Source organism: Cyprinus carpio, chromosome A25 (genome assembly GCF_018340385.1).
Source record: "Cyprinus carpio isolate SPL01 chromosome A25, ASM1834038v1, whole genome shotgun sequence".
Taxonomy (NCBI): domain Eukaryota; kingdom Metazoa; phylum Chordata; class Actinopteri; order Cypriniformes; family Cyprinidae; genus Cyprinus; species Cyprinus carpio.
In genome coordinates this window covers 7,601,367-7,628,860 of record NC_056596.1, presented here as the reverse complement: position 1 = coordinate 7,628,860, position 27,494 = coordinate 7,601,367, and the positions used below count along the sequence as shown (strand labels likewise).

General features: G+C 35.3%; 1 protein-coding gene and 1 long non-coding RNA gene across 2 annotated transcripts; both read left to right on the top strand.

The window, feature by feature from the left end:
- Window positions 1-218: 218 nt before the first annotated feature.
- LOC109050587 (transmembrane protein 263-B-like) lies at window positions 219-27,413 on the top strand. The gene is made up of 3 exons (XM_019068158.2): window positions 219-416; window positions 1,478-1,571; window positions 25,564-27,413. The coding sequence occupies exons 1-3, from the start codon at window positions 411-413 to the stop codon at window positions 25,842-25,844; spliced, it is 381 nt and encodes a 126-aa protein (XP_018923703.1). The 5' UTR covers window positions 219-410; the 3' UTR covers window positions 25,845-27,413.
- LOC122135569 lies at window positions 13,898-15,254 on the top strand. The gene is made up of 2 exons (XR_006153599.1): window positions 13,898-14,573; window positions 14,656-15,254. It is a non-coding gene; the product is annotated as an uncharacterized LOC122135569 (long non-coding RNA).
- Window positions 27,414-27,494: the final 81 nt, after the last annotated feature.

Sequence of the window (27,494 nt, the reverse complement as noted above, 5' to 3'; positions counted from 1 at the left end):
ATTTATATGCTCTGTTTTGCAATCATTGCCTTAAGTTTGATTTTGAGAAACACAAATATGGCACCCAAATATATGTCACAATTCTGGTTTATCTAAGAATAAAAACGTAGTTTCAGTCCATAATGAAACATTTGCTGTGATACATTGTCTCAAAATACCGTAGTAGTACCAGTCAGCTTCAGTGAGTATAATTAACGCGCTGCTACCCCCTATCGACCAACAGCTCAAAGTCATCCCCAAATTCCGTAAACATCCCGACGTCACTTCCGCTTAAATTCGCATGAAAAACCCAGCAACGCTGTATTTATTTCGTATTAAGCGCTATTTCCATTCTGTCGTTTTGCGTGTGCGTCAGTATTGAAGTGCAGAGACGCGCTTTTCAAAGCACGGCTGTATTAATAGCCGCAGTAATGAAGGTGAGTGGAGGATTTGGTTTGTTTTGCGAGACTGTATAAAGCCAAACCTGTTCTTACCCGATTCTGCACGAACACAAACGGTTGAATAGTTATATTTACATACGGGCCTTTTTGATACTGTGGCATTAAATGCGGTTACATCGGATAGATGTTGTGTTATCTCGCTCTGATAAATAGATAGGCAGCTGACATTAAGTCGATGCCTAGATATAATATTTCATCAGCATGATAAATAGTGCGAAATACACTGTATGAGCTATGCAATTTTACTTTTATTTATTTTTGCAGCCATAAAGTTTATGATTTGAAAAGGGAAGAGATGATGGTAAATGTTGTAATTGGGTCATTCCTGCTATGCAGTATCTTTTGATCTCTGTAACTTTGCAGAAATAAGTGTTTTGTTTGTAATTTGAAGACGTATTAATATAAATTAGCATTTCATAAATGTGCCCAAACATCTGAACTAATAAAATAAAAAATAATAAATAAAAAACTAATTATTGCTTGATTCACACAATGACAAGGATCCCTGACAAGATGACAAATTAAAAAGCAATTGTTTAGTGATGGATTGGCAATTAAATTACGTGAGGGTATCAGCTTGAAATTAATTTTGATATTTGATACACGATGGGATGTTTTAGAGTGGAAAAAAAAGTAATATTACAAAACATCACTGAAATCATTAAATGTATTGCTACTTACTCATGCTTGTGCTGTTTTCCCACCAAAATGATGTCACTTCTTGCGAGATGATGTCATTAGTCCTTGTTTAGCAACTAAGTTAACATGGAGGTATGACTGTGTGTAATTTATCTTTTAAAACCAATATGGCTACTAAAAATAACTAATATGGTTAAATAACTATGTGATATAAAGAATTACATATATAATATGATGGTCTTTTAAAATTGTGAGTTTAATATTTTATCAGATATGATAAGACTTGACTTGGGGTACATCAAAATGTGCTGCATAACAGGAATGACTGTTATTGTTTGCATTGTAGCGTGTGTTTTTATGTACTGACAGTGTGAACTGTGTAATCATGTTAATTGAAGGGCCCAAGTGCAGAGACTGAGGTGATCGAGGAAGCACCTGCTGACCCTAACAATGAAGAACTTCCACCTTACCTGCGTGAAGAGCCACCTGAGGGTATGCTCAGCTTTATTTATGCTTTCATAGTATTGTGAAATATATATATATATATATATATATATATATATATATATATATATATATATATATATATATATATATATATATATATATATATATATATATATATATATCTATATATATATATATACTTTTCTGCCCTCATTGGTTTATTTTAAACGTTCTGTTGTGTAACAAATGGCTTTTCAAAAGTACAAATGTCTAGAAATGATTTTTTTGTAATTTTTAAAATTTCACAGAAACACAGTGAAAACAGTAATATTGAGAAAATTTTAATTATTACAATATAAAATAACTCTTTTCTATTTTAGTTTTTTTAAAATGTAATTTATTAATGTGATGGAAAATCTGAACTTTCAGCATCAATTGCTACAGTCTTCAGTGTTACACAATCCTTCAATAATCATTCTCAAGAAACATTTTTTTTTAATATTTTAACATTTATGGACATTTTGTAATATTTAATATCAATGCTGCTTAATATTTTTATCAGGTTTTTTTTCAGGATTTTTTGATGAATAGAAAGCTTAAAAGAACAGCATTTATATGATTTTTTTTTTGTGTGTGTGTGAAATGTCTTTACTGTCACTTTTGATTAATTTAATGTGTCCTTGGTAAAAAAAAAAAATAATAATTTATAAATGTCTTAAAATCTTACTGACCCCAACCTTATGAACAACAACATATATATGTGTATTTGGAAAGCTTAGTAAAATATTCATAAGTGATTCTAATCACTGATTTTTGTTCAGCTTATTAACATAGATTTTAAAATGCACAGAAATCCTCAGGGAAATCTGGTCGATTTTGATAAAAGAATACACCATCATCTATTACTTTTTAATGTTGTAGTAAAGTATAGTGATCTGCAGAGGGCCACACTAACCAACATAAGATGAATAAAGATTTCTGTAGTGAAAAATTGCTCTTATATTTGGAGTGCCAAAATGTACAAAAATGTATATTCAAGTTCAATTCCCAAATCAGTTCATCTTTCAAAACTGCTTCCCAGAATGCCCTGCAGGTGTTCTGTGTTACACACGGGACTGCATCTGTAGTTAATAACGGGCACGTAGGCTCTATTAATGCCTTTCATTAAGAGCTGAAGATCTCTCAGCAACTGAACATGTTTAAGTTAAAGTGGGCTTTTGTGCCCAAACCATGATCAATGTCCTCCCTTTGTTCTCTGTGCTATTTGATCTGTACGTTCAGGGACGGCACAAAGAAACAAAGCTCTCTTGTCTTGTCTCTTTATAAAAAGTCTATTCGAGGTTGAAGGCTCTGATGCCGCTGCTTTGCCAGATACAATCTCATTAGTTTAAATGGCTGCATTATGTTGCTATAAATTGCTTTGAGATTCTGTGTGCCTGCTGCCCACCAGTGTATCACAGGTGATTGCATAACAGCAAACGCCGTCCCCTCTGGCTTTTTGGCTGCTACCTCGATGCGTATTCTGAAATAGTTTATTATATCGTTGAGATGCTGTCCATCTTTGTTGCTGGGAACAAGAATCTTTTGGTGAAAAATGTGATCGGGATAACTGGTGTTTTATGAGAAATGAGTTTTGAGCTTGAGTACACAAAGTGCATTGGGCCTGTTCACAAGGAGGGGAATTGTTTGGATCAGGCTTAATATCACTGAGCAAATAGCAGAAGGGATTGAAGTACAAGTACAATGATCCTAGTTCAGTATCTCAGCGACCTCTGCTAGATGTGCTTTGGGTTTCAAAGCCCAGAATGCCGTTTTCTCTCAGGGTACGGACTGGAATCTGTTTGTCGACAGAGTTGACACGGTGTCATGAAAAATTCAGTTCACTCACTAAATTGAGCCTCCTTAAAACCCCAATTCCTTTGGCTGAAATAACCTTTAATGAGTACAATATATTGAAATAATCATTAGTTGCATATATGCGGTTTATTAATTTAAAGTATTGTATCACTAAAACACTATAAACGGTTTCAACTAACAATGGAATATTTACATATATAATATTTTACGTTGTGTGTGTGTGTGTGCGTTTGCATGAATGTATTTAAATTATTCCATCACTAAGGATTATTTTGATAATTGATTGATCTATCGTTTATGTTCTTTTTATTAATTGAATAAAAAGCCTCATTTATACAGTAATAGTAGTTATAATAGTAATACATAGTTTGTAAAGTTACATGTCTGCAAGGATTTTAAGGATGTTTTCTGTGCATGCACAGATGCTGATAATCAATAATTCAATTCATTGTTGATTGCTTTCATTAACAGTTTTATTGATCATTTATTGCAGCCCTTAATGAAAGCAAGGATAGCTGTGTTGACTGATCTGACTGATTCAAACAGCAATTCCTAAGTCTTTTTTGAATGATTTATTAAAATAACCTGCTCTTAAGGGTCATTTTTTTATGAATGAGACTATAATGCTTCCATTGGATGTTTTTATTCACTAAAAGAACTTGTTTAAAGGAGTCATTGCTGTTGAATTGGAATTTTCCCCAGCCAAAAGTACTTTGTGAAAAAAATCAATGGGAGTGGGAAGCATCAAAACCCATTTCTTACACCCTCATCGTTATAGAAACCATGTATATGTTTTATCAAGCCAGTAAGTTTTATTTCCTGAAATGTCCCCGATGTTGTAGACATAATGAGTCCCTTTAGGGCATATGGTCGACTGAGGTCAGACATAGTCACAGAGGATTTGGAGCGGAACCAGACAGGCTAGTCCACATGCTAATATTCATGTGAAAAAAATACAGCCAAAATGGAGCGGTCCTCCCAGAGGCGTTCGCGCTGCTGCAGACTGTACGGTTTACAGACCGTTACTACTGTTGATGCAACATTTGCACCTGATTTTTCTTCTCAAGCTTTTACTGTTGCCTCATCTGTAAATGTCAAATGTGAGGACAGAACGACAGGCAGGGCGGTAATTTTTTAGCAAATTATGGGCGGTGAACATAGTTGTTTCACAGTTATGTCCTTTTTGTGTTTTAGTGTGAGAGTGGGACAGCGAAATTCAATCAAGGTTATATTGTCAAGACTTGTCTGTGTGATTGCACTTTATTTTCTGAGCGAACAGGCTGGAAATGACGTAAACCTGAGAAATACAACACCATAGATTCAGTCTGTCAGCTAATTTGAGCTTCTGGTTCTACTGTTTATCTGAAGCACTACTCGTTGAGGTGTTCATTTAGACATCAATACCCTGTCTTGATACACAAGTGTTTTTATGTGTGTCATTGGTTCTGTTGGTCCAAATGCGTAAAATATCAGCTAACTGACATTTTTGACAGATTAATTACAGTACTGCCTCGACTTTCATCGACTGTGTTTAGCATATGATTGGATACAGTCACACAGTCCTTGTTGGGGATTGACAGCTGTATTTATTAGCAGGTGTGAGTCTTAAATTGTCTTATAAAACCTGTAACTATAGCAACCAGTAACTGTAGGAAATGTCTCAAAGCACTTTAATTTGCATTTCATCCTCACAGTCAGTAGACCAAAAACTTGGTTTGGTTCAGTTCTGTGTTTTGTTTTTTGTTTCGCACTATGACTGCACCATACCCCCTTTTTCTGACATTTTTCATTACCTAGTTGAGGTTCACCATTAGTGGTCACCCGATATATCATTGGCCGATATATCGGCCGTTATTTGGCATTTTTCAAATATAGGCATTAGCCGATAAGTTTTTCTGTTTGGCCGATGCATTCATGGCGGAACTTTTATTTTCTGACAGCTGCAGCTCCTGAACACACAGTGCTCACATTCTCCCTCTTGTTTGCTGTCGTCATTAACAGTTCTGTCCATGGACAGAAGTCTGTCTAATAATCAAATAGAACGATTAAACAAAGGAATTAAAATGTATACAAAAAAGGATTGCTTTTATATTGTTACAATTGCTTTTATATTGTTAGTAATAGAAAGGCAAACATTATAATACTTTCTCGTTTGCCGTCAGCATTCAGCAAATATGCATTTACAACATTTAAATAAATCTTTGATTGACTAATGAACATCTAATTTCAAAAACCTTGCAAACTTAGTCGAATCTAGCTGTGAGATCTTATGAAGTGTGCATTTATATTTGTATCCTGCATCATACATGTATTCTGCGTGACGGTCGGTCTGTGTGAATTGAATACAGACAGGAGTAGGTTTCAGCTTCACTGAGACATGGATCGACAAACTTTAAACTCGTGATTTCAAATTATGCTGCGCTTCATGCTTTTGCCCAATGTCATTTTCACTGTGCTGTATGTAAAATGAGTGTTACCTTGGCTTTATTTGAAAAAATGTGATTCCCAGTGCACACAAGCTTCCCAGAATACTGAGTGCTCTGTTGGTTACAGTGTTTACTTAAATATTTGAAAAATACTTTGTCATTTAAAGTATAAGCATGTTTATTCTACACATTTATTTTTTTTAATCCATTTTCAAATTATTTCAAATTTCTTAAATTAATTAAAATTATATCGGCCATTGGCCACCCTGCTTTCCAAGATATCGGCATCGGCTGTTAAAAAAACAATACGGTCGACCCCTATTCACCATATGTGACCCTGGCATGGACCACAAAACCAGTCATAAGGGTAAATTTTTCGAAATTGAGATTTATACAACACCTGAAAGCTGAATAAATAAGCTTTCCATTGATGTATGGTTTGCTAGGATAGGACAATATTTGGTCGAGATACAACTATTTGAAAGTTTGGAATCTGAGGGTGCAAAAAATCTAAATATTGAGAAAATCCCCTTTAAAATTGTCCGAATTAAGTTCTTAGCAATGCATATTACTAATCAAAAACAAAGTGTTGGTATATTTACAGTAGGAAATTTACAAAATATCTTCATGGAACATTATCTTTACTTAATATCTCAATGATTTTTGGCATAAAATAAAAATCAATAATTTTGAGCGATACCATTTATTTTTGGCTGTTGCTACAAATACACCCCAGTGACTTGAGGCTGTTTTTGTGCTCCTAAAACACTAACAAATTAGTAGTGGATTATTCAAAGTAAAATATTCAGATATGAAATAAGTTAAAAATAATAGTATGATACTCATATATTAGTGTCATTTTATACAAGTTATAATTAAATGAAAACAAGAAATGTTTCCTTGGCAATTAGCTGAAATAAAAATGTTTTTGTAGTAGGGATGTTCATTTTAACCAGTTAACCATTAACCGACCGTTAAGAATCTTGACCGATTAATACAATCAGTTAAACAGTTTAAACAGTCATTTATTTATTTATTTTCAGTGATTTATTTCAGTTTATTTCAGTCATTTTATTATTTCATTCGGAAATAGGCCTAATGCGATGCGAAATGTTTACAAACATTATAATAAACACTGTAAATATAGCTAGGCTATTTTAGTTCCCCTCACTCCACAGCAAAGCCTTTCAACAGTAGCTATTTAGAAAAGAACAAAAATTAAAAATAGGCCTTTAAGAAGTTATAGCAATATAAACGACAAGCCAAAACGAATTCATTTAGGCTAAAACGAAACTGAAACCAACGTTGGGTCTCTCATTTCCTTTTGCGCAGCACAAAAATGAACCTAAAACTGCATTTTTCGTTAATTTTCTTAATTTATTATTTAAGTAAAAATATATTTCTCGTATAGGCCTATTCATACCCTAGCTTTATTATGTTTTTCTCCGCCCGTAGAGGCGCTGCAGGTGCGTGATTTGATGCATGTGAATCCTCATTTTCTGTTTTGTTCTGCTTTTTGCGCATGTAAAATTAAAGGGACTGAGCCGTTGGTTGCAATTTGCAACCTCACCGCTAAATGCAGCTAAAAATTACAAAGTGCACCTTTAATCCCCGGTAAACAAATGTTAGTATTTTTAATGGGTCACAGACACTTATCCTTTGTAGTTTAACTCAATTCTAATTTAAAATAATCTTGTTAATGGTTAATAATCGGTTAACGAGCGTCGGCTGTCGGTTAGGAAAAATAACCGATATGAACATCCCTATTTTGAAGCTTTAGTTTTATTCATTTTTCCCATTTAGTTATAATAACTATAATAACAACCCTGTTTTAATTGTCTAAAAATAATTGTTTTATTTGTTTTTGAATCAGACTGCACTGCTCACGGTTAGTGCATGCAGCCCATGAAGACAACTCAATAAAACAACTTTTATTGCCATTAGTTTATGAGATATGATACATATTTTTATCTAATCACAGTTAATTCTAACTCTGTAGATTCATCAGCAAAAATGAGATTCAGTAGGAAAGTACATTTATTCATTAAGAAGTGCATTTATATAAGTACATTTTGCTGTTGTCTCTGGCAAACAAAAGCACAAAGAAAAGTCTATTTGAGCTTAAATAGCATTTTTATTAGTCTCAAAAAATTCTCTATATTCAGTTTTGATTTTCAAATCTAATTCACTTTGGGCACAGAATGCAGTTGTTACTCTCTTTCATAACCAAACTGTCTATGAACATACCTGTATTTAGCACTCCAAACAGGACCGACAAACTTTATTTTGGTGCTGTGTGTAGCCACACGAAGCCTGATGCTGAGCTTCTCATCTAACCTCACCCAAGCACAAACCCAGCAATCTTTCAAACCGCCCTGTGCAATTACAATTCAAGTTGTGTATTTGCCTACGAGAGCAGCTGAAATTAAATCAATCTCGTTTTTATGTCATAAAGAAAAGAATCAAGTTAATAATGGCTAAAAAATTATGTTTTATTGAGTTTGTGCACTTCTGTCCTGTTTGCTTGGAGCTGTGCGCCTGTTCCATCATCCTGACAGATCCAGTGCGCATGAGGGGCTCAATCTGATGTTGTGTAAAAGGATGATGGATGGATCATCAGCCGCACTAGGCTCCCGGTGCATAATCCACCTGTGGTTCTGCCTCGCCGTTTTCATTAGGTCCCCATAGCTGAAAACACAGATCAACATATGTGCTGATCAAAGAGCCCAGAACGGGATGATGGATCGGTTCGAGTGCGGAAAGAAGCCAGTAGCTTCAGGTTCAGTCTTACGACTTGTTTTTCATCATAAGTAATGCGTTTAATTAAAAATAGGTTGGCGTAGATGGATTACTTAAGAATTATCAGATGTTGTGGTGCAAAAGAAATTGCAGCCTCCCTGTGAAGGTAAATTAAATTCTAGGTAATTTGGTGTAGATTTTATAATTTGTCTAGTTAATGTTAAAACTGATTCTATTGGATGGTTATTTTTGTTCTGCTATCCAACACCTGCTATCCATCATAGACTTAAAGATTGAGTGGGTCGTTTCTGCACAACTAGTGTCACCAAATTGCAAAAGTAATGACTTTTCAAAAAGGTTTCCTTCCTGGTTGGCCAACACATGGCTCCGCCCCCAAACTCACACCATTGATTGAGCCAGTGTTACCATGTTGGGTAAAGTTTTGATAACACCAGACTCTCACACTTTTCAGTGAAATCAACCTATGAACAGGGAAGGGTTATTATAGTTAACTAAAACAGTTTTTTTTTTTTTTTTTTAAAGTTACTTGAAGAAAATAAGATATACCTAGTAATAAATTTTAAATTTTTTATTTTTATTTTATTTCAACTAGCTCAAGGCAAAATTTCTAATATTTATTTAAACTTGATGTACTAAAATAACTAAAACTAAAAATTAATAAAAACTATATATACACATTTAAAACAAAACAAAACATAGTAAAAAAAAAAAACCAACACAAACACACAACAAAATTAACAAAACTTTAACAAAAATTACAATGAAAACAGAAAATATAAAAATAAAAAAAAATTCAAAAATATGAATAAGAACTATAATAGTATATTCATTATAATTTATAAGTAAGTAATAAGTATAATAAGTAATAAGTATATTCATTATAATTTAATTCAGTTAAACTGAATAAAAAAAAAACTGAAACCGCATGTGCTCACGGTGTGTGTGTGTGTGTATTCACTACTGTGTGTGTGCACGCACTTGGATGGGTTAAATGCAGAGCACAAATTTACAGTATGGGTCACCATACTGGGCCTCTTGTCACATCACTTCACTTCACTTCAGTGTTATTTTAAACTGTATCATTTATTAATGAAACAGCATTAAGTTTCAGTAGTGACATTTTTATGTTCCATTATAATCCAGTTTTATAATAATATATAATATAAAAATATATATATATATATATAATAAAACTGGATTGCCACCCGACTGCATTTAACATAAAAATGTCACTACAGAAACTTAACGCTGTTTCATTAATAAATGTATATATTTAATATAGTTATATATATATATATATATAGTTATAGTTTTGGGGTCATACAAATGTATTTTAGTTTTTTTTTTTTTTTTTTTTTACTTCCATGTATGTTTTTATTTTGGTTAATGAAAATGTCTTAATTTAATTTTTGTTTTAGTTTTAACCATTATAACCATAATAGCACTGCCTATTAATTGCTTGCTTAGTTGTTTTTGCATATAAAAGGGATAGTTCACCCAAAAATTAAAATTCTGTTTCTACTGAAGAAAGAAAATCATACAGGTTTGGAACAACATGAGGTTCAAAAAATGATGATAGAACTGTCATTTTTAAGCTTAACCCCTTAAACTTGTATAGAACACAGTATTTTACTATTGAAGAAACACATAACACATCACCTTTAAGTATATGTGGCCGTCTTTGTTGTTTTATTTTGCTATTTTTGGCCACAACAAATTACAGTTGTTCTCAAAGCTCCTGACCCTCGAGCCTCTGAGCTTTAATGGCCAGAGATGAATGGAACCTGTCCAGTGTAACAAACCAGAAATGCATACCAACTAGGCACCTAGGTACACACAAATAGATATTGTCAATTTACTTTGGACGGTGGCTGTGGGAACCATCTGCGAATGACGGCTCTCCATGCTTGTCTGATCACAGGGAGACATTTGTCACTTGAACAAAACAAAGGAAATGTGAAGTTTTCAGGCCATTATATGCACACTCATGCTGGGCTGTCTCTTACGCTCAAAACTGAAACTCAGAAGCCATCAAGACTGATGCACATCAGCTAGCTTTACAGGCCATTTTCTCAGAACCTTTTGCGCTATAGCCTTGAAGGACTTATGACTGACTGCTCCAGGGAAAACCTTTTCATTTTTTTTACAGTGCAATCTGAGATTTTTCTGTCTTTTTCTGCAAAGGCTGACTTTAAAGGGGACATAGAAAATATAGAAAACAGGATTTTATTTTGTCTTATCAAATCAGAGTTGTTCTCTTTTAGCAGCTCAGTCAATGTACTGTTAGGAGTAACTGAATAACTCGGGATATTGGTTTATTTCGCAGGGAGTGTAAGGCACATTTATAAACTGAATAACTTAAGTAATTTGTGGATTAGTGCGTACTGGAGTTCAAATGATTCAGTTCGATTTGGTGAACTGGTTCGACCGGTTAACATCCAGTTATATAGAAAGATTTGTTCGCAATCTGGACATCACTAGACGAGACAAAACCAATAAAACCCATTAAAAACGAGGCATTTGTTGCATCCAGTGGGGACTTAATTACTGATTATAATGACTTATCCTGTCTTTTTGCGCATTGCGTTGCGTATCGCACTGCGTAAGCATAAAACCATGTCTGCATTTGTGATCTGAGAAACAACAAACAACAAGCCTACTCTACTGCAAAACTCGCGTTTGAATCATCATTGGCAAATAATTTAAATATAAAAACGTACTTACAGGCTGTTAGCACCAGACTGTCCTTGCAAAGTTTGAACTGCCCAACTTTATAGAAATAGCCGTTGTGCCACAGACGCATTGCAGGCTACTGGTTCAGGAAACAGTCCTCATCCTCCATAAAATGTGCAGCACACTTCTGAATATCTGGGTTGGCAACAAAGAGAATAAACGTTACGCCTGCTTTCATTGCATAAACATTTGGGCGGTGTTATGCAAATCTTCCCACATAGTGACATAGAGATGTGGGGGCGTGTTAGAACGAGCCGTTTTGTGGTTGACTCTTAACTTTGATAAAGAATATCTCTTTGGATTTGAGACTTTAGTCTTTGCAACTTTACAGATCTTCTTTATTCACCAAGAGCTTGTAACACTCCAAAGAGAAAGGAAAAATTGAAACCGCATCATATGACCCCTTTAAAAGTTTGAGGTCAGATAAAAAATGATCTTATGTTCACCAAGGCTGCACTTATTTGATCTGAGTAATAAAACAGCAGTATTATGTAATATTATTGCAGTTTTCTATTTAAATGTATTTTAAACAGTAATTTATTACTGTGATGGTTAATTATGATGATTAATCCCGTCTTCAGTGTCACCTGATCCTTCAGAAATCATTCTAATATGCTGATTTGCTGCTTAAGAAACATTTCTCATTATCAATGTTACAATCAGTTTATTCTGCTTAATTTTTTTGTGCATACCATGATACACTACCATTTAGAAGTTGTTATATTAATAAATGAATACATATCATAAAATCAAAAACCACAGTAAAAACATTTATAATGTTACAAAAGTTGTCAATTTCAAACAGATGCTTCTCTTTTGAACTTATTCAACAAAAAAAATCCTGAAAAACAACACAATCCACAAAAATATTAGGCACAACTTTTTTCAACGTAGATAATACAAACCATGATGAATAATTAAACACCAATAATTGATAAGAACTGAGCAGCAAATCAGCATATTAGAATGATTTCTGAAGGATCATGTGACACTGAAGACTGGAGTAATGATGCTGAAATTTCAGCTTTATCATCATAGGAGTAAATTTATAAATAGTTCTTTTAAATTGAAAAAAAAAAATTTACTGTATTTTTGATCAAATAAATGCAGCCTTGATGAGCTTATGAGCTGCATTTATCTGCTCAGGATGAGTTTATATATAATGTTCAGATTCCATTCTCAAATATATAGCCAAATTATATAGCAAACATAAAGGTTATACTGACTTCAGATATATGTTTTAAAGCAAAAGCTCTTTTTAGAACAGTTAAAAATGTATTTTGTTGTCTTTAGGGGGTGAGGATTCATGTCATGAAAGTGTCCCTTCAGGAAATTGTTGGTGGAAGGAACGGAGCATTTAAGAAAATGATAAAATGAACAAAATTCAGAAAAATAATATGAATATCCAGCAATAGAGAAGAGATGAAAAAGGGACAGGCGGAAATTTATCACATTCACACAGTTTGGATTTAATTTAAGAAAGGCAAAGACTGTCTCTGACCTGAATGTGACCACGCTTTTCACATCCAATTATTTCTTCTGCCATGACGAGCGGAAATAATTTTTTTTAGAAAGGGAACATAATGGTGGGTGAAATGACAGGTTGAGTGAATGCATCTCTCTCTACGGCTGTTTTCAAAGGACTGACAGTTGCTCTCCACCAGCTCTTTGGCATAGAACAATGAAAAGCAGCAAGGAGCTGACTTGCCATCTGTAGTATGACTGGTAAATTATGACACTTCATTACAGCTTCCTCTTCCTCTATCTCTCTTTCCCTCTCTCTGTTTCTCTTTCTCGCTTTCTCTGTTCTTTTCCTCACTAACTAACTCTCTGTCTTCCTGGTATTTACTCATTCTCTGTCTCTGTCTTTCTCCCTGACACCTGTCCTCAGCACTGTGTTGCTTACCATGAAAGATTAAATCGGGACACCACAAAGCTCGTGGGTCGACTCAACCCCCATTTCTTGACATGAAAACCAGTCATTAATATGTGTTCCAAGTCATAAGCACCCACCCACAAGTCTCTGTGATATCCTGGTCCCCCCTAAATAGGATTATTTTTTTTTTTTTTTTTTTTTTTTGCTCAATGTAATCGTCCACCAGGTCCAATAATTATTCTTGCAATGAAAATGTTAATTTATTTTAGTTTTAATATCAATTTATTTTTAACATTACATTTACATTATTTTATACATGCATTTATATGTATTGAATTGTTTATAATTCGGTCCAACAATTCTATTCTTGCCATGAAAATGTAATTTTGTATTAGTTTTAATGTTAATTTATTTTTAAAATTAAATTTGCATAATTGTATGCATGTACTTCATAATTGTTTATAATTGTATTATTTTCAACAATTATTTTTATTTTCTTGCTACGAAAATGTATTTGTTTTTATATTATTTGGAATATTAATATATTTACATTTTTGTGACATAATAATTATGTGTATATATAATAATAATTATATTAATAGGAGATATATATGCGCATGTATGTGTATATATATGTGTGTGTGTGTATGTATGTATGTGTGTATATATATATGTGTGTGTGTGTGTGTGTGTAAAATGTATACTATTAATATAATGTTATTAATACATATTATAATAATTAATACATGTTATTTACATTTATTAATTTACCACTTAAATTACATTTATTATTTTATAATTATTTATATATAGACTAAAATGTACATTTGGCCAAGGACGACTTGGATCAGTGTCATTTCCATGCAATCATGTTGGTGCTTCAGTCAAAGCTGCTTTTGATATTGAGACTCCTAGCATAAGCCAGAGGGGAAAAAAAACACAGAGGAACATCTGTCCCCTCTAATATGAAAGAATAATAAAGTGATTTTGTGCAGATCTCCCCCCCGGTCAGCAGAATCTCTCATTGGTGTGTTGTTGCACACTGCTATCATTGCAAATCCCTGCTCGGCAAAACCATCAGTAAACCAAAAAATAAATGCAGTAGGGGGTGAACTGGGGGTTTGCCTGCACTGAATTATTTAAGATCTTACCTTGACGATTATGCACACCATCTGTTTGATGTATAATTCAAGAGACATGCTTAGGGTGGGACATCTTAAATGAAGCGCTCTGCATTGAATGGTCACAGTGTTGCAGGTCCAAACATTATGTAGACTAAACCCTTTGATGTGTGTGATATGAGAGATCTCCACTTTTAAAAGCTTCACTCTTTGATATATCTTTCAGAGTCTGTACCGCAAATTCCAGTTACACTTGCTGTTTCATCTATGGATGGTAAGGTCCAATGTACGTGGCTTCTTTCGGCATGCTCTGAGACTTTTCCTGCGCATTGATGTGTCTTTCTAAATCCCAAAAGCACTGAGTCTGACATGAAAAGCAGGACAGGGCAGGAACCGCAAGCCAGGTTCTCCTCCAATAAGCTCAGCAGGAACAGGCAAGATTTTTTTCCCTCCATCTGTAGCTACTGAAGTGCAAGCGTGTCTCATCCGCCTGTCAATCACACACTGTATAGCAGCAAAATCCATCTGGGGAAGATAGAGACTGTTTGAATTATTAGTGTCACAGTGCTGAATCTAGATCAGTACTGTTTTTGCTATCCTCTGACTGTAATTTCTTATGACAGAGGGATGTCTGATCTGAGATCAGTGTCATAACACAAAGATAAAAATGCAGGCCTTGGTTTGAGGGTCATAGAATCACAATTTCAGGCAAGGGGTGGCTAAAAGTAGAGCTTTTCCACCAGTTTTTGTCATAGAACTAAGATTGCATGGTTATCTCTTTGAAGGAGTAAGATTGCGTTTCATTTCGATCTGCTGCAGCGGTGGACTGTGAACTGAAACTACTCAGCGGGAATCTGAAGTGAAGGTTGTTGTACTGTAAAATGATTTGTTTGAAAGCTGTTTAAGATAATTGATCGATTATTAAAGAGACAGTTCACCAAAAAATGTAAAAAAATAAATAAATAAAAAATTCACCCTCATGTTGTTCCAAGCTCATTATTTTTTTCTTTCAATGGAACATAAAAGGAGATATTTGGCAGAATGTCAGAGCTGCTCTTTACAATGACCGTGAATGGAAAATTAGACTACCATGCTTCAAAACGGACAAAAAACACCAGAAAAATGCCCCAGAAAATTGTCTGTACGGCTATATTCCAAGTTTTTTAGTCATTAAATGTTATGCTAGGTTGGCCATAAACATTTTTTATGTGACTGATTTTGTAATCTATCTAAATGTAATATTTTATAAGTATTTTTTGCTTGTCTATTATATATTTTAACATTTGTTTAATCAATTTTTAATGATTATTTATTATGTAATGCTATCTGCTTTCATCTTCCTTTCTTCTCTTACTTCCTTTCTAGTTGTCCAGTACTCTTGTTTGACATTAAGGATCTGTTCTCAGACGTCTTGTGACTGATAGCAGTATATTTAAATGTTTTGAATGGAGGATAACTGAGAGCTGAATGATTTGCACAGTCTGTTTGGCAAATAATAACATTTGCTTGCTTTAGCTTCTCTGAATTTGTGAATTAGCAGAAACAGTAGCAGCTCACCCAAGTCGGTATGCTAGTCCTTGCATTTCACTATTCACTATACAGAGTTAAATGCTAATAGGTTATAAATGTCGGGGTAATGATGATAGCATGAGCTAGGCTAATAAATAATGAAAATAGTACGCTATAGGCCATTGGTAAGCAAGTGAACTTCATAGGACGTGTCTAAGTCATGTTGCCATTTGTTTTTCCCAAAAGGAATTTTTAATAGCTTTATTTCCATTTTTCGTAAGCTTGTGAAGAGATTATGCTAGTATTTGAAATCACACAATTGTGATTGTATCTTTCAAAGCACAGAAATCACACAATAGACATGTAAGATATCAGCTAATAACGAGCCGGTGAATATGATGTGTCTAAAAGCACAGCTTTTATTTCTCCGAAAAGGGCATGTTTGTGCATCTTTTAAAGGCTTTATTAGGATTTTCAAGACTGTGTCCATGGGCTTCCATCGCAGGCTTGTGAAGCAACTACAGTACGCTGGCATTTGAAATCACATAACAGTCCCTGTCATCGATATAAATATCTAAGGCGAACGACATGAATGACTCATTTGCACACATTATCAGATCCTGGCACAGCGGGATTGGGAGGAAAAGGTCTTTTTCTGCTTATTGAAGTCAACAAACCTACATTGGGAGGACTGGGATGAGTAAGCACAAAGGTTTAAGTGTCATACGTGTCTGTCCTGATAGGTCAGATGCGAGCAAGCTTGCGCACCCAGTGGAAACATTGACCTTTCCGATAAGTGGTTCACGGTGGTTATTTATTTATTTAATGCAGCTGTATCAAGCCAGCAGGGAAAAAGGCCACATTCAGACTCCATTTCAGCCCACTTTTTGTCAGTCCCATAATTGCCAAAGCTCGTCATCGAATGGAGCTTCTAAACATAGCAGCGGTGGGCTCTTCAAAGCCGGCTACCGTTGAGTTTTGTGAACACTCCTCCAGGCTTTTTAAGTAATTTTAAACGCGTATTTGTGTCAAAATACCTAACATACTGGCACGTCAATGTTCGTACAATCTATTTTAAAATTTTTCCATGTTTGCCCCCTTTTTTTCCCCCCATCGCTTTTGTACTAACACCATGTCCAGCAAGGTCCAACGGTAATTCAGTACGTTCCCTTCCAGGCCGTTCTCGCGAAACCTCATTTTAACTTGACCCTTCATTGTGTTTTGCCCCAGGCAACTCGGGCACAGGGATTAAAAATAGAGACCTCAGCAGGGACGGAGTTGACACGGTTCTTGTCGGTGAGAGGAGTGGAGCGGCGGAGAACAGAATCCCGCTGGGGGTTTTTATCACTGGGGAAGGTCCGATTACCCCCTCCCTTCTCTCACTACTGTTTTTCTTATTTCTCTCTCTCATTCACTCCCTCGCTCGCTGTAAATCTCGGTGCCAAGTGAGGAGAACAATATTTTCACCATTATTTCTCGGCACTACAGAGAGATGATGTGGGTATTGATATAGACTCATAAATTTACAGAGGCGACAGATTTTCAGCTAATAACGAGCCCGGTGAAGATGATGTAGTCTAACAGCACAGCTAGATTTCTCCTGTGTTTCTTTCTCCGAAAGGCATGTTTGTGCATCTTTTAAAGGCTTTATTAGGATTTTCAAGACTGTGTCCATGGGCTTCCATCGCAGGCTTGTGAAGCAACTACAGTACGCTGGCATTTGAAATCACATAACAGTCCCTGTTCATCGATTATAAATATCTAAGGCGAACGACATGAATGACTCATTTGCACACATTATCGATCCTGGCACAGCGGTCATTGGGAGGAAAAGGTCTTTTTCTGCTTATTGAAGTCAACAAACGCTACATTGGGAGGACTGGGATGAGTAAGCACAAAGGCTTAAGTGTCATACGTGTCTGTCCTGATAGGTCAGATGCGAGCAAGCTTGGCCGCAACCCAGTGGAAACATTGACCTTTCCGATAAGTGGTTCACGGTGGTTATTTATTTATTTAATGCAGCTGTATCAAGCCAGCAGGGAAAAAGGCCACATTCACGACTCCATTTCAGCCCACCTTTTTGTCAGTCCCATAATTGCCAAAGCTCGTCATCGAATGGAGCTTCTAAACATAGCAGCGGTGGGGCTCTTCAAAGCCCGGCTACCGTTGAGTTTTTGCGAACACTCCTCCAGGCTTTTTTAAGTAAATTTAAACGCGGTATTTGTGTCAAAATACCTAACATAACTGGCACGTCAGATGTTCGTACAATCTATTTTAAAATTTTTCCATGTTTGCCCCCTTTTTTTTCCCCCCATCGCCTCTTGTACTAACACCATGTCCAGCAAGGTCCAACTGTAATTCAGTACGTTCCCTTCCAGGCCGTTTCTCGCGAAACCTCATTTTAACTTGACCCGTCATTGTGTTTTGCCCCAGGCACTCGGGCACAGGGATTAAAAATAGAGACCTTCAGCAGGGACGGAGTTTTGACACGGTTTCTTGTCGGTGAGAGTAGTGGAGCGGCGGAGAACAGAATCCCGCTGGGGGTTTTTAATCACTGGGGAAGGTCCGATTACCCCCTCCCCTTCTCTCACTACTGTTTTTCTTATTTCTCTCTCTCTCTCTCTCTCTCTCTCTCATTCACTCCCTCGCTCGCTGTAAATCTCGGTGCCAAGTGAGGAGAACAATATTTTCACCATTATTTCTCGGCACTACAGAGAGATGATGTGGGTATTGATATAGACTCATAAATTTACAGAGGCGACAGATTTACGCCAGAGGCTGGCAGCCCTACACTCGTTCAGAAACATGTTGAGCTTTGATTGGTTGGGAATGGATTCTTGGCTATCCAATTCAGCTAAGGTCAGGCAGGTCTAAATCACAGGACTATATCACTGTTTTTTTATTGTGATGGCAGTTTGGTACATACAGTAAGCTCAATACTATAGTCATACATCTCCCCAACCGGGACGTGCGTCCTGCTGCATAATCCCTGCTACTACAAACCGCACTTTATTTATTTATTTGTTTGTTTTTATCTGTATTGCTTGCTACTGCTTGTTCTACTGTGTTTTTTTTCTCTTAAAGGGGTCATATGATGCAATTTCAATTTTTCCTTTCTCTTTGGAGTGTTACAAGCTCTTGGTGCATGAAGAAGATCTGTAAAGTTGCAAAGACTAAAGTCTCAAATCCAAAGAGATATTCTTTATCAAAGTTAAGACTCTGCCACGCCCCCTAAAACGGCTCATTCAAACACGCCCCCACATGTCTACGTCACTACGTGGAAATATTTGCGTAATGCCAAATGTTCACGCAAAGAAAAAAGGCATGGTTTCAGTAACCACAGTTAATGTTGAAGCAGCCATGTCAGGGAGATGCTGTGTGTATCTAGGCGAAAGCAAAAGCACTTTATTTGGCCTTCCAAAAGTAGATGCATTTAGGAATCTTTAAAATTAATTACAACGCATTTTATGGACGACCGTTTCGTGAAACCTAGGAGAGGAGGTAATTCTGACTTTGCTACGACAAACTGGTGCTTCTGAATCAGCTACTATAAGTATGTTTTCTTATTAGTTTAAGTATTTGCTATTGACTGTTCAAATGCAGAATTTTGCACATTGTGTGTGTGTGTGTGTGCGTGCACGCTCATGTGTGTGAGAGCACACAGCACAGTCAGTCCAGTCCATACAGCACAGTCCAGTGCACGAGCAGATCAAACGCGCACAGAAACTTGTCAGCACTGCCCTGCGACTTTATCAATAAAGTAGATTTGCAACTGAAAAGCCTCAGCATGGAGGTAACAACAGCACTGTTCTTGAAGCAGTTTAACTTACAGTTTCAATATTAGTAGAGACGCTGCTGCCAAACACTGCTGAGAGATGCACAGACTCAGATTCACACACTTAATCTCTCGCTCTCTCTTTAGTAACTAGTTTGCAAATATTAAAAGCTCAAGTCTCCATTAGTTGCTCTAAAACACAATTAAGTTTTGTAATCAGCAACGGGATTCTGGCATAGAGAACAATGTAATGATTTCCATGGATTATAATTTTTGTTTGCTGTTTTTGGGTGGTAAAAGGAAGAGGAGGAAAAAATAATTTTGCCTATGTCACAATAAGAGGTAAATCTGGCCCTGCTTAAATACATGTGAATGGCTTAATCATTATGTTAAAATCATTTTTAAATGTATTTTCAAGGTATTTTTTAAATAAATAAAATGAATTATTAATTCATAAATATAAGTTATGAGAGAGTTCAGAATTTTTACAACCTGAACTTATGCTTGTCTTTTCATAGGTGAAATTATCATTGTTTTATTTTAATTCTACATGTTTTTTGTATGATGGTTGGACCAAATGCCTTTCGTTTTGTGGATAAAGTATTAATAAGCAGGGATTTTTATTTTTTTCAGATTTTTTGTTGTTGTTGTGAAATATAATAAAATATTAATTATATAAACTACTTAAAGTTTTATTTTCAATACTTCATTTATTTATGATATTAGTACAATTGTGATTCACTGACATTTATGACTTTATTCCCTTCCAATATGTATATTTTGCATTTTTTTTTTTTTTTAATTCACATTCAAGCATAGTGACAGTGAGCATGCAACACTCAAATTAAAGTAATAATGCAAAAATGCACCCTTTCCTTGGCTTTTTTGTACAACCGAACATTAGACGAGATCTGTTCCAGGAGATCCGGTCTTGGTGTTTCCTCCATGACTGGTTTACTTGTTTATGCCCCCAATGACCCCAGCATTCTTATAGACCTATTTGTTCCTCTTTCTTTTACAAAATATTGCCGTCTGAGTGGGTTCCTGGAGGAAAACGCAGTGCATCTGTCTCTTCTGATTTCTCTCAAACTTTATCTTCATTCTCTGCCTATCGGTTTGTGAATGCAGCATTTTTGGTGTTATCTAAAGGTCTTACTTGTAGCTGCCCTCGACAGGAACATATTATAGGCCAGGGTTCAGGCACCAGTAGATCTTATGAGAATGTTTGTGTGCCCAGATAATTTCCTCAGCTCGCTCTGCGCACTAAGGTGACCACTTATCTCACTTCAGGTGGGGCTTTTTGGAACCTAAAACTTAAAAAGTAAGTTTGCAGCAGGCTCCTTGCTCACATTGATGTTTAGAGTGACTTGGGAAAGGAATCTGAGAAAAAAGTTCTACAACCTACTCTACTCTATTTGGTTTATGGTTAGTCAGAGACAATGGAACTCCATGGCTCCTTTAAAAGCTTTAGTGCTTAGAAAGGACATGTGAAATACTCTATCCAGTATTTGTTTATTTAACTGTCGAGACCAACATGGTAACCTTTGTACCGGGCTTGTTGAATGGGTTTTTAGCAACTGATGCTCACCCTCCACAGAACTTGTGCCGGCTCTCGAAAGAGTAACATGCCTCAGAATATCTTAACCTTTCCATCTAAGCCTTCAAATGTCACTGTTCTCTTTCCTCCATCAGAAGACAAATTGACATTTTCTATTTGCTATATAATTGGATTGATCCCGAAGGCTCTGGTCAAAAAGAATAAATTGGTAATTCTTCCAAAGCAAGCAAGCTGTTTAGCGTTTTGTAGTTGTGTGTATTGAATAATTTTTACATTGTTCAAATAGCGGAGGATTAATGTATTTGAGTGTAATCTCAATGGTGTTTACTGTGCAAATTGTAGTGGATATATGATTTCATTATGAGGAAAGATAAATATAATATTTCATGTCTGCAGTAATGCATTTACAATAGAAGTCTGTAGGGCATTGCACTGAAGAAACATTTAAATGCATATTGTTTTGGAAACATAGTCACAAGTTTAATATACGTGTTAGCATGCTATTTGTGTCCAGTTAGAGTCGCAGAATTACAACGATTCTGTCAATAATTATTAACCTAAGCTGATGAACCCAGATCTGTATTATTTAATGTTGTTATCTACCGCAGTGATATGATTAAACAGTAAAAAAAATGATTCATCCCAACACAGTGCTGTGCTCTCTCTCCTCCCCTTCAGTCAGATCCTACCTATATTATCCCATTTTTTTGGTCAGTAATTGGGTTAAGCCAGATTAGGACGAGGTCTTTCCTCTCTGTTCTCATCAGAAATCATGCACGATGTGCACAGATTTGTTGTTGTCTATAAGATTCATGTGCAGCATATAATGTTTAACTCTGCAATATGGAGGTTTGTTACGTGTATTGTTTGCATGTGTTCTGCATGTTGTTGGTGACTTATTATTTGGCTACCATATTCTATTTTATTTTGTGGGATATGTTTTTGGATTGACAATCCAGAATTTTTGCATACCGTACATTGCATTGTTGTCACACAATGCTATTAAAGACAGTTTTTGCATGCAATGTCCAAATTATAGACTCATTTGTTATTCTAGTATCCATGGGCATGTAGTCAAGACCATATTTACATCTTGTTAGTTTAATGGGACTTAATTTATGACATGGTACTGTAGCAGAGTGTCTTTACTGGTTATCTGCAGTGTTATTGTACTACTTGTACTGAATTTAACCTAATTACAATGGCTGTCATTTACAAACTTGTCCCTGATGTCTGTGTGAATCTCACAATCAGTTGCCTCATTCATGAAACACATACTGTTCTTATGTAAATTGTTGCAGATTGTTACACCAGTTGAGCAGCATTGTGCATAAGCACTGATTTACAAACAGCTTACACCACAATTGACTGTCATATGTATACAACAATTTATGTAAAATCTATTTTTGAATTTGCAGAAAAATTGCTGGTCACACTTTAAGTTACAAAAAATTACACTAAAGTAGCTTGTCATATCAATGTGACCAGTTTACATTTAGAGATGCACCGTTCGATTTTTCTATGTGAATAATTTTTTTTTGCCATTGAAAAAATTACATTTTTGTTTGTATATGCTGTCAGTTATATTTCTTTGAAAGAAAATTGGAAAAAAATCAGTATCGGCAGGTTACATTTTTTTTTTAAAAATCGGAAAATGGAATCGGCCAAGAAAATTGCAATCGGTGCATCTCTTTTTTTTTAAATAAGAATGGATTTACAGTACGATTATTTTTGGTTTTGCTTGTCATTTGAATTAGTTTACATTTGAATGGATTTAAAAACAAAATTACATGACTTATCATATGAATGAGTTTACATTAGCATGCATTTAAAACAATTTCAATGAAAATCACTTACTTATCATATGAATGAGTTACATTAGCATGCATTTAAAACAATTTCAATGAAAATCACTTATATAGTTTACATAAGAATGGTTTTGCAAACATCCATTTTTACATTTCATCATGAGTTTACATTAGAATGCACTTACGAACATAAGGGAAAATTGCTAGTCATGGATGTCCCTTTTTATGTTAGAATGGCTTTGTGTAAAATTTTCATGAAAATGGTTTGTCATACGAATGTGTCAGTTTATGTAAGAATGGATTTGTATAATAGTATGCATGAAAACTGCTCATATGAATATGAGTTTAGAATGTATTTAACAAACAATTCATTCACAAATTGTTTGGCATATTAACGTCACATTTTATGTTAGAATGGTTTTATGAACTATTTACACAAAAAATGCTTGTGATATGAATTTGACTGTTTATAAGACAATGGAGTTTACATTAGAATGGCTTTGCTAACAATTTTGTATGAGAATTTATGCAAGAACGAATGATTTACACATCAATTTTGCTCGAGTTTCATGAATGAGGCACACAATGTGGAAAATGTGCAGATTCTGTATAGATTATTAAGAGAAACATAAGCCATCAACATTGGTCTACCCTTCTTTCATTGGAAATAATATATGAAAATGAAAATTCAGAAATAATCTCATTCCTTTTTTGAAACATGCATCACTGATTTATCTTACTCAGGCCTAATACAGAAATGGTTTGAGGTTTGGTAGCGTGAAAACCATAATTGTATCTCCCCAGGCCCAGATGGCAAGAGTTAGGTCTTAATTGCATGTCTGGAATCAGGAGGAGCAACATCGTCTATGATTGCTGTCTTACCACTATTATCTTGACCTCCTCAACAGCCGCCTTGTTTTGCCAAAAAACAGAAATCCATTTAAAAAAAATTGCTTCTGCATACCAGTTATCATACATCATTAAAAACATCAGACAATCGCTAATCTTCACTGAAAGTGAGAAACTCACAGTATAGAAATGGTGTTAGTGGAAGCAAGAGCTTTAGGCATGTTTCATACATATTAATAAATTTCGACATTTGCATGAGGCTGTTGGAAAAGGAAAGGAGGCATTAGTTAAATCTGTTCATCTCCTGTCTGGTCGCATCTCACAAATGTTTCACATCAAGGCTGGTTCTGTTGATCTCAGCATGTGTCGGTTGTTGTTTATGCGCGGGCACATCCGCGCATGTACGAACTACGTGTGGGGTGACCTTGACTGTGCCGCGAAGTTTTCCCTCCGCCATCCCGTGGGACTCATCTGAAGACGTGCTGCTTGTCATTCACACGGCTTCTCGGTGGCACATCGATTCACCGGGGAGCTCATCGTGCAACCCAGCCATGCTGTACTAGACAGTATTGATTGAATGTAAAAGATATAATTTCTGTTCACAATCCGCAGAGGGGTGTGTAAATGCTAGTTGTCCGGCGGAAGGAAATTAGTCTTTTTTTTTTTTTCTTGTATTCTGCCAAAGGAACAACAGAGGGGAAAGATAATGCCATTTGGACAGAGTGTGTGTGTGTGTGTGTGTGTGTGTGTGTGTGTGTGTGTGTGTGTGTGTGTGTGTGTTTCAGAACACATCTGCTCGGTGTATAACTCCGTGTCAGGCCTAGATGTGAACTGATTTCAAAATGCTGCCCTGAAGCTTCAAGTCTCACATAACCAACACAGAGAGGAAAATAAACAATACTTACATAAAGGCTATTATTTTTCGGTGAGTGTCCTGAAACACATGATTTGAAAATCATGGCTTTAGGTAACGCTCTTAACTGAAAAATTGCACTGATGCATTGAGATAATAATTATGTTTGCTCTGGATTTATTTGTAAAAGGGGTTTTATGGGCCATTGGAAGGATGGCAGCATGAGGCCGGATTTGAATTCATTCGTTTTTTGAATACATTGCCAAATAAGTTTTGCTTAGTGGTTTCTGGGTGGTTGCTTATTGGACAAAAACTAGGGGAAAAAGCCATGTTGTTTTTGTTGTTGTTGTTAATAATACTACATTTTATAAATAATAATAACTATGCATATTTACTGTGGATATTACTTTTATTGTTGTTGTCTACTTATTTACTTATAGTGTTAAAAACAAACAAAAAAAAACTATTAGACACTTAAACATCAAAATTGGTCATAAAAAGACAAAATTGGTCACTGTCTGGTCTAACTTAATATTGTGTTGCAAGTATGGCTTTTATGTAATGTCAGTTTTTAAGATAAATAATAATAAAAGTATGCATTAAAGGTTTGTACTTGAATTTTGTTCAATAAAAAGGATAAATAATACATATATAGTAATAATAACATATAACATAATGTTATTTTATAATAATCATTCTTATTATTTATATTTCCTTGTATTCTAAATATAATTTTTGTATTATTTATTTATTTAAAAAAATATTTATTTATTTTTGTTTGTTTTTATATTATTTTACCATGCAGATTATCCATATTTTTTATAAATATTATTTATTATAATATTTATTGTAATTATTAAAATCTATTTCTAAATGATCTTTTACACTTCTGTTTACCCTTATATTTTTCAGACTTGGAGAAAGACCACCCCAAGAATGAAGCAGGCGTGGTGTGGAGAGTGACAGGTGGGCTATTCAACCTCACCAGAGGAGCGGTGGGCGCCACCCTTGGGGGAGTGGCCTGGGTAGGCAGCAAGAGCTTTGAGCTGACCAAGACGGCTGTGACGAGCGTTCCTGCAGCTGGAGTGGGATTGGTCAAAGGCGGCGTCTCCGTGGTGACGGGAGGTGTCGGGGCAGTGGGGTCTGCAGTGGCTGGTAAAGTTACACCAAAGAAAAAAGACAAGTCGGATTAGACTGGCTGACTCGCTCCCACCCTTTGTTCGATTCAGTGTGTCTGTGGTTGTCTGCCTGGATTGTTCTCACTTTCAAGAGGGTTGGAAAGCAGGTGGCAGGTTAATTTAGCCCATGGGAAAATTACTGTATTGAATTCACCAAATACAAGCATACCTTGTTAAGTTAATGTAAAGAACTGCAACATGGTATATAAATACACTTCGACCAACATTAGAAAGCTACTGCAGAGGTACATGAGATAATTGGGATCTAACACCTTTTGTTTGCTTATATGTTTGTCTGTATTTGTGTATTTTGAGTGTGAATGAATCTGTATAATTAGTGCGACAAAGACTTGCTTTGGGATAAAGAGGGATCAAATGCTGATATCAGACATTGTTCATGAAGTTGTCCACTTCTTAATTAGGAAATGTTAAATGCTAATATACCAGCAGTTTTTCTTAAAAAGAAAACTTGGTTTAAATGTTTCTGTAATATCAGTTCAAACACTCCTTGTGTACACAAAATTAGCTCGAATTTAGCTCTAATATCTTGTTTAAAGCCCATCTTTGAACAAAATAATGTAAGAACTTGGAAATTAAGTAGTATTATTATTGTTATTATTATTATTTAATATATTAATTTAATACACGTGACACTAGATTAACATTATCAGATGACAAAGGTAGTTTTAAACTACAGTACATTCTCTCAAATGTTTTTTTGGGGGGTTTTTTTAGTGTCGTTTCCTTGATACCAATTTGAGTGCTGCCACAATATGTTTTCACAGTTCGCTGTATTCACATTCATATATATCACATTCTCATCAGTCAAGTGCAGAAATCTCTGAACGGCAGTTCACACGACATTTGCGTAGATTACATTAATGCTGAGTCTCAAGTGTAAACAGTCCATTTTGTAAGACAATGTTTGTAAGAAAATAAATTATTCTCATCTAAAAAAGGACGCAAGGAAACAGAAACTATACTTTTTTTTTCCAGTCTAAACTACTTTTAAGCAAGCCGCTTCATTTTCTCTTTGCGAAGCATCGCTTGTAGTTCGTTTGAGATGATGTTTTATTGGCCGTATATGTGCCTGAATGTCTTGGGAGTTCTAAAAGCTCACTGTGCAGTGTTTAGTGTTTCAGAACAGTGCAAAATAACCACAGGTGTATTTCCGGCTTCCCTTTTACAGCTGTTTACATCATAGAACCAGCACAATCGAAAATGTCCACATTTGAGTATTTGTTCGTAATGTTTCTGTCGTTTTTCCCCACTGCTTAAATGTTTACTTCCTTTTGTAGTTTATGCAAAAACAACATATTGCATATTATTATACTGTTGCAATGCATGCTTGAAGCTCTAGTTCTCTGTACAACAAGCTGTTAACTGTGAGTACATATTTCATTGTTTTTTTCCATGTTTCTTTTTGTTTTTGCTATCTACACACTTTCTGGCTGGCACCCATGTCTTGAAGATGCTGTTACTATAAAATGGACTTTTAAGACCAAGTAGATTTTGTCTATAATAGAACTATTTTTGCTAAATTGATGCTGTATTCTACAAATAAAGCATTCTGTATTTTAGAAATGCAGGAGTTCTTTGTCATTTTTTTTTTCTTCATTTGATGCATTTTAAATATTATGCATCAAAAGAATGTGAGCAAAGAGG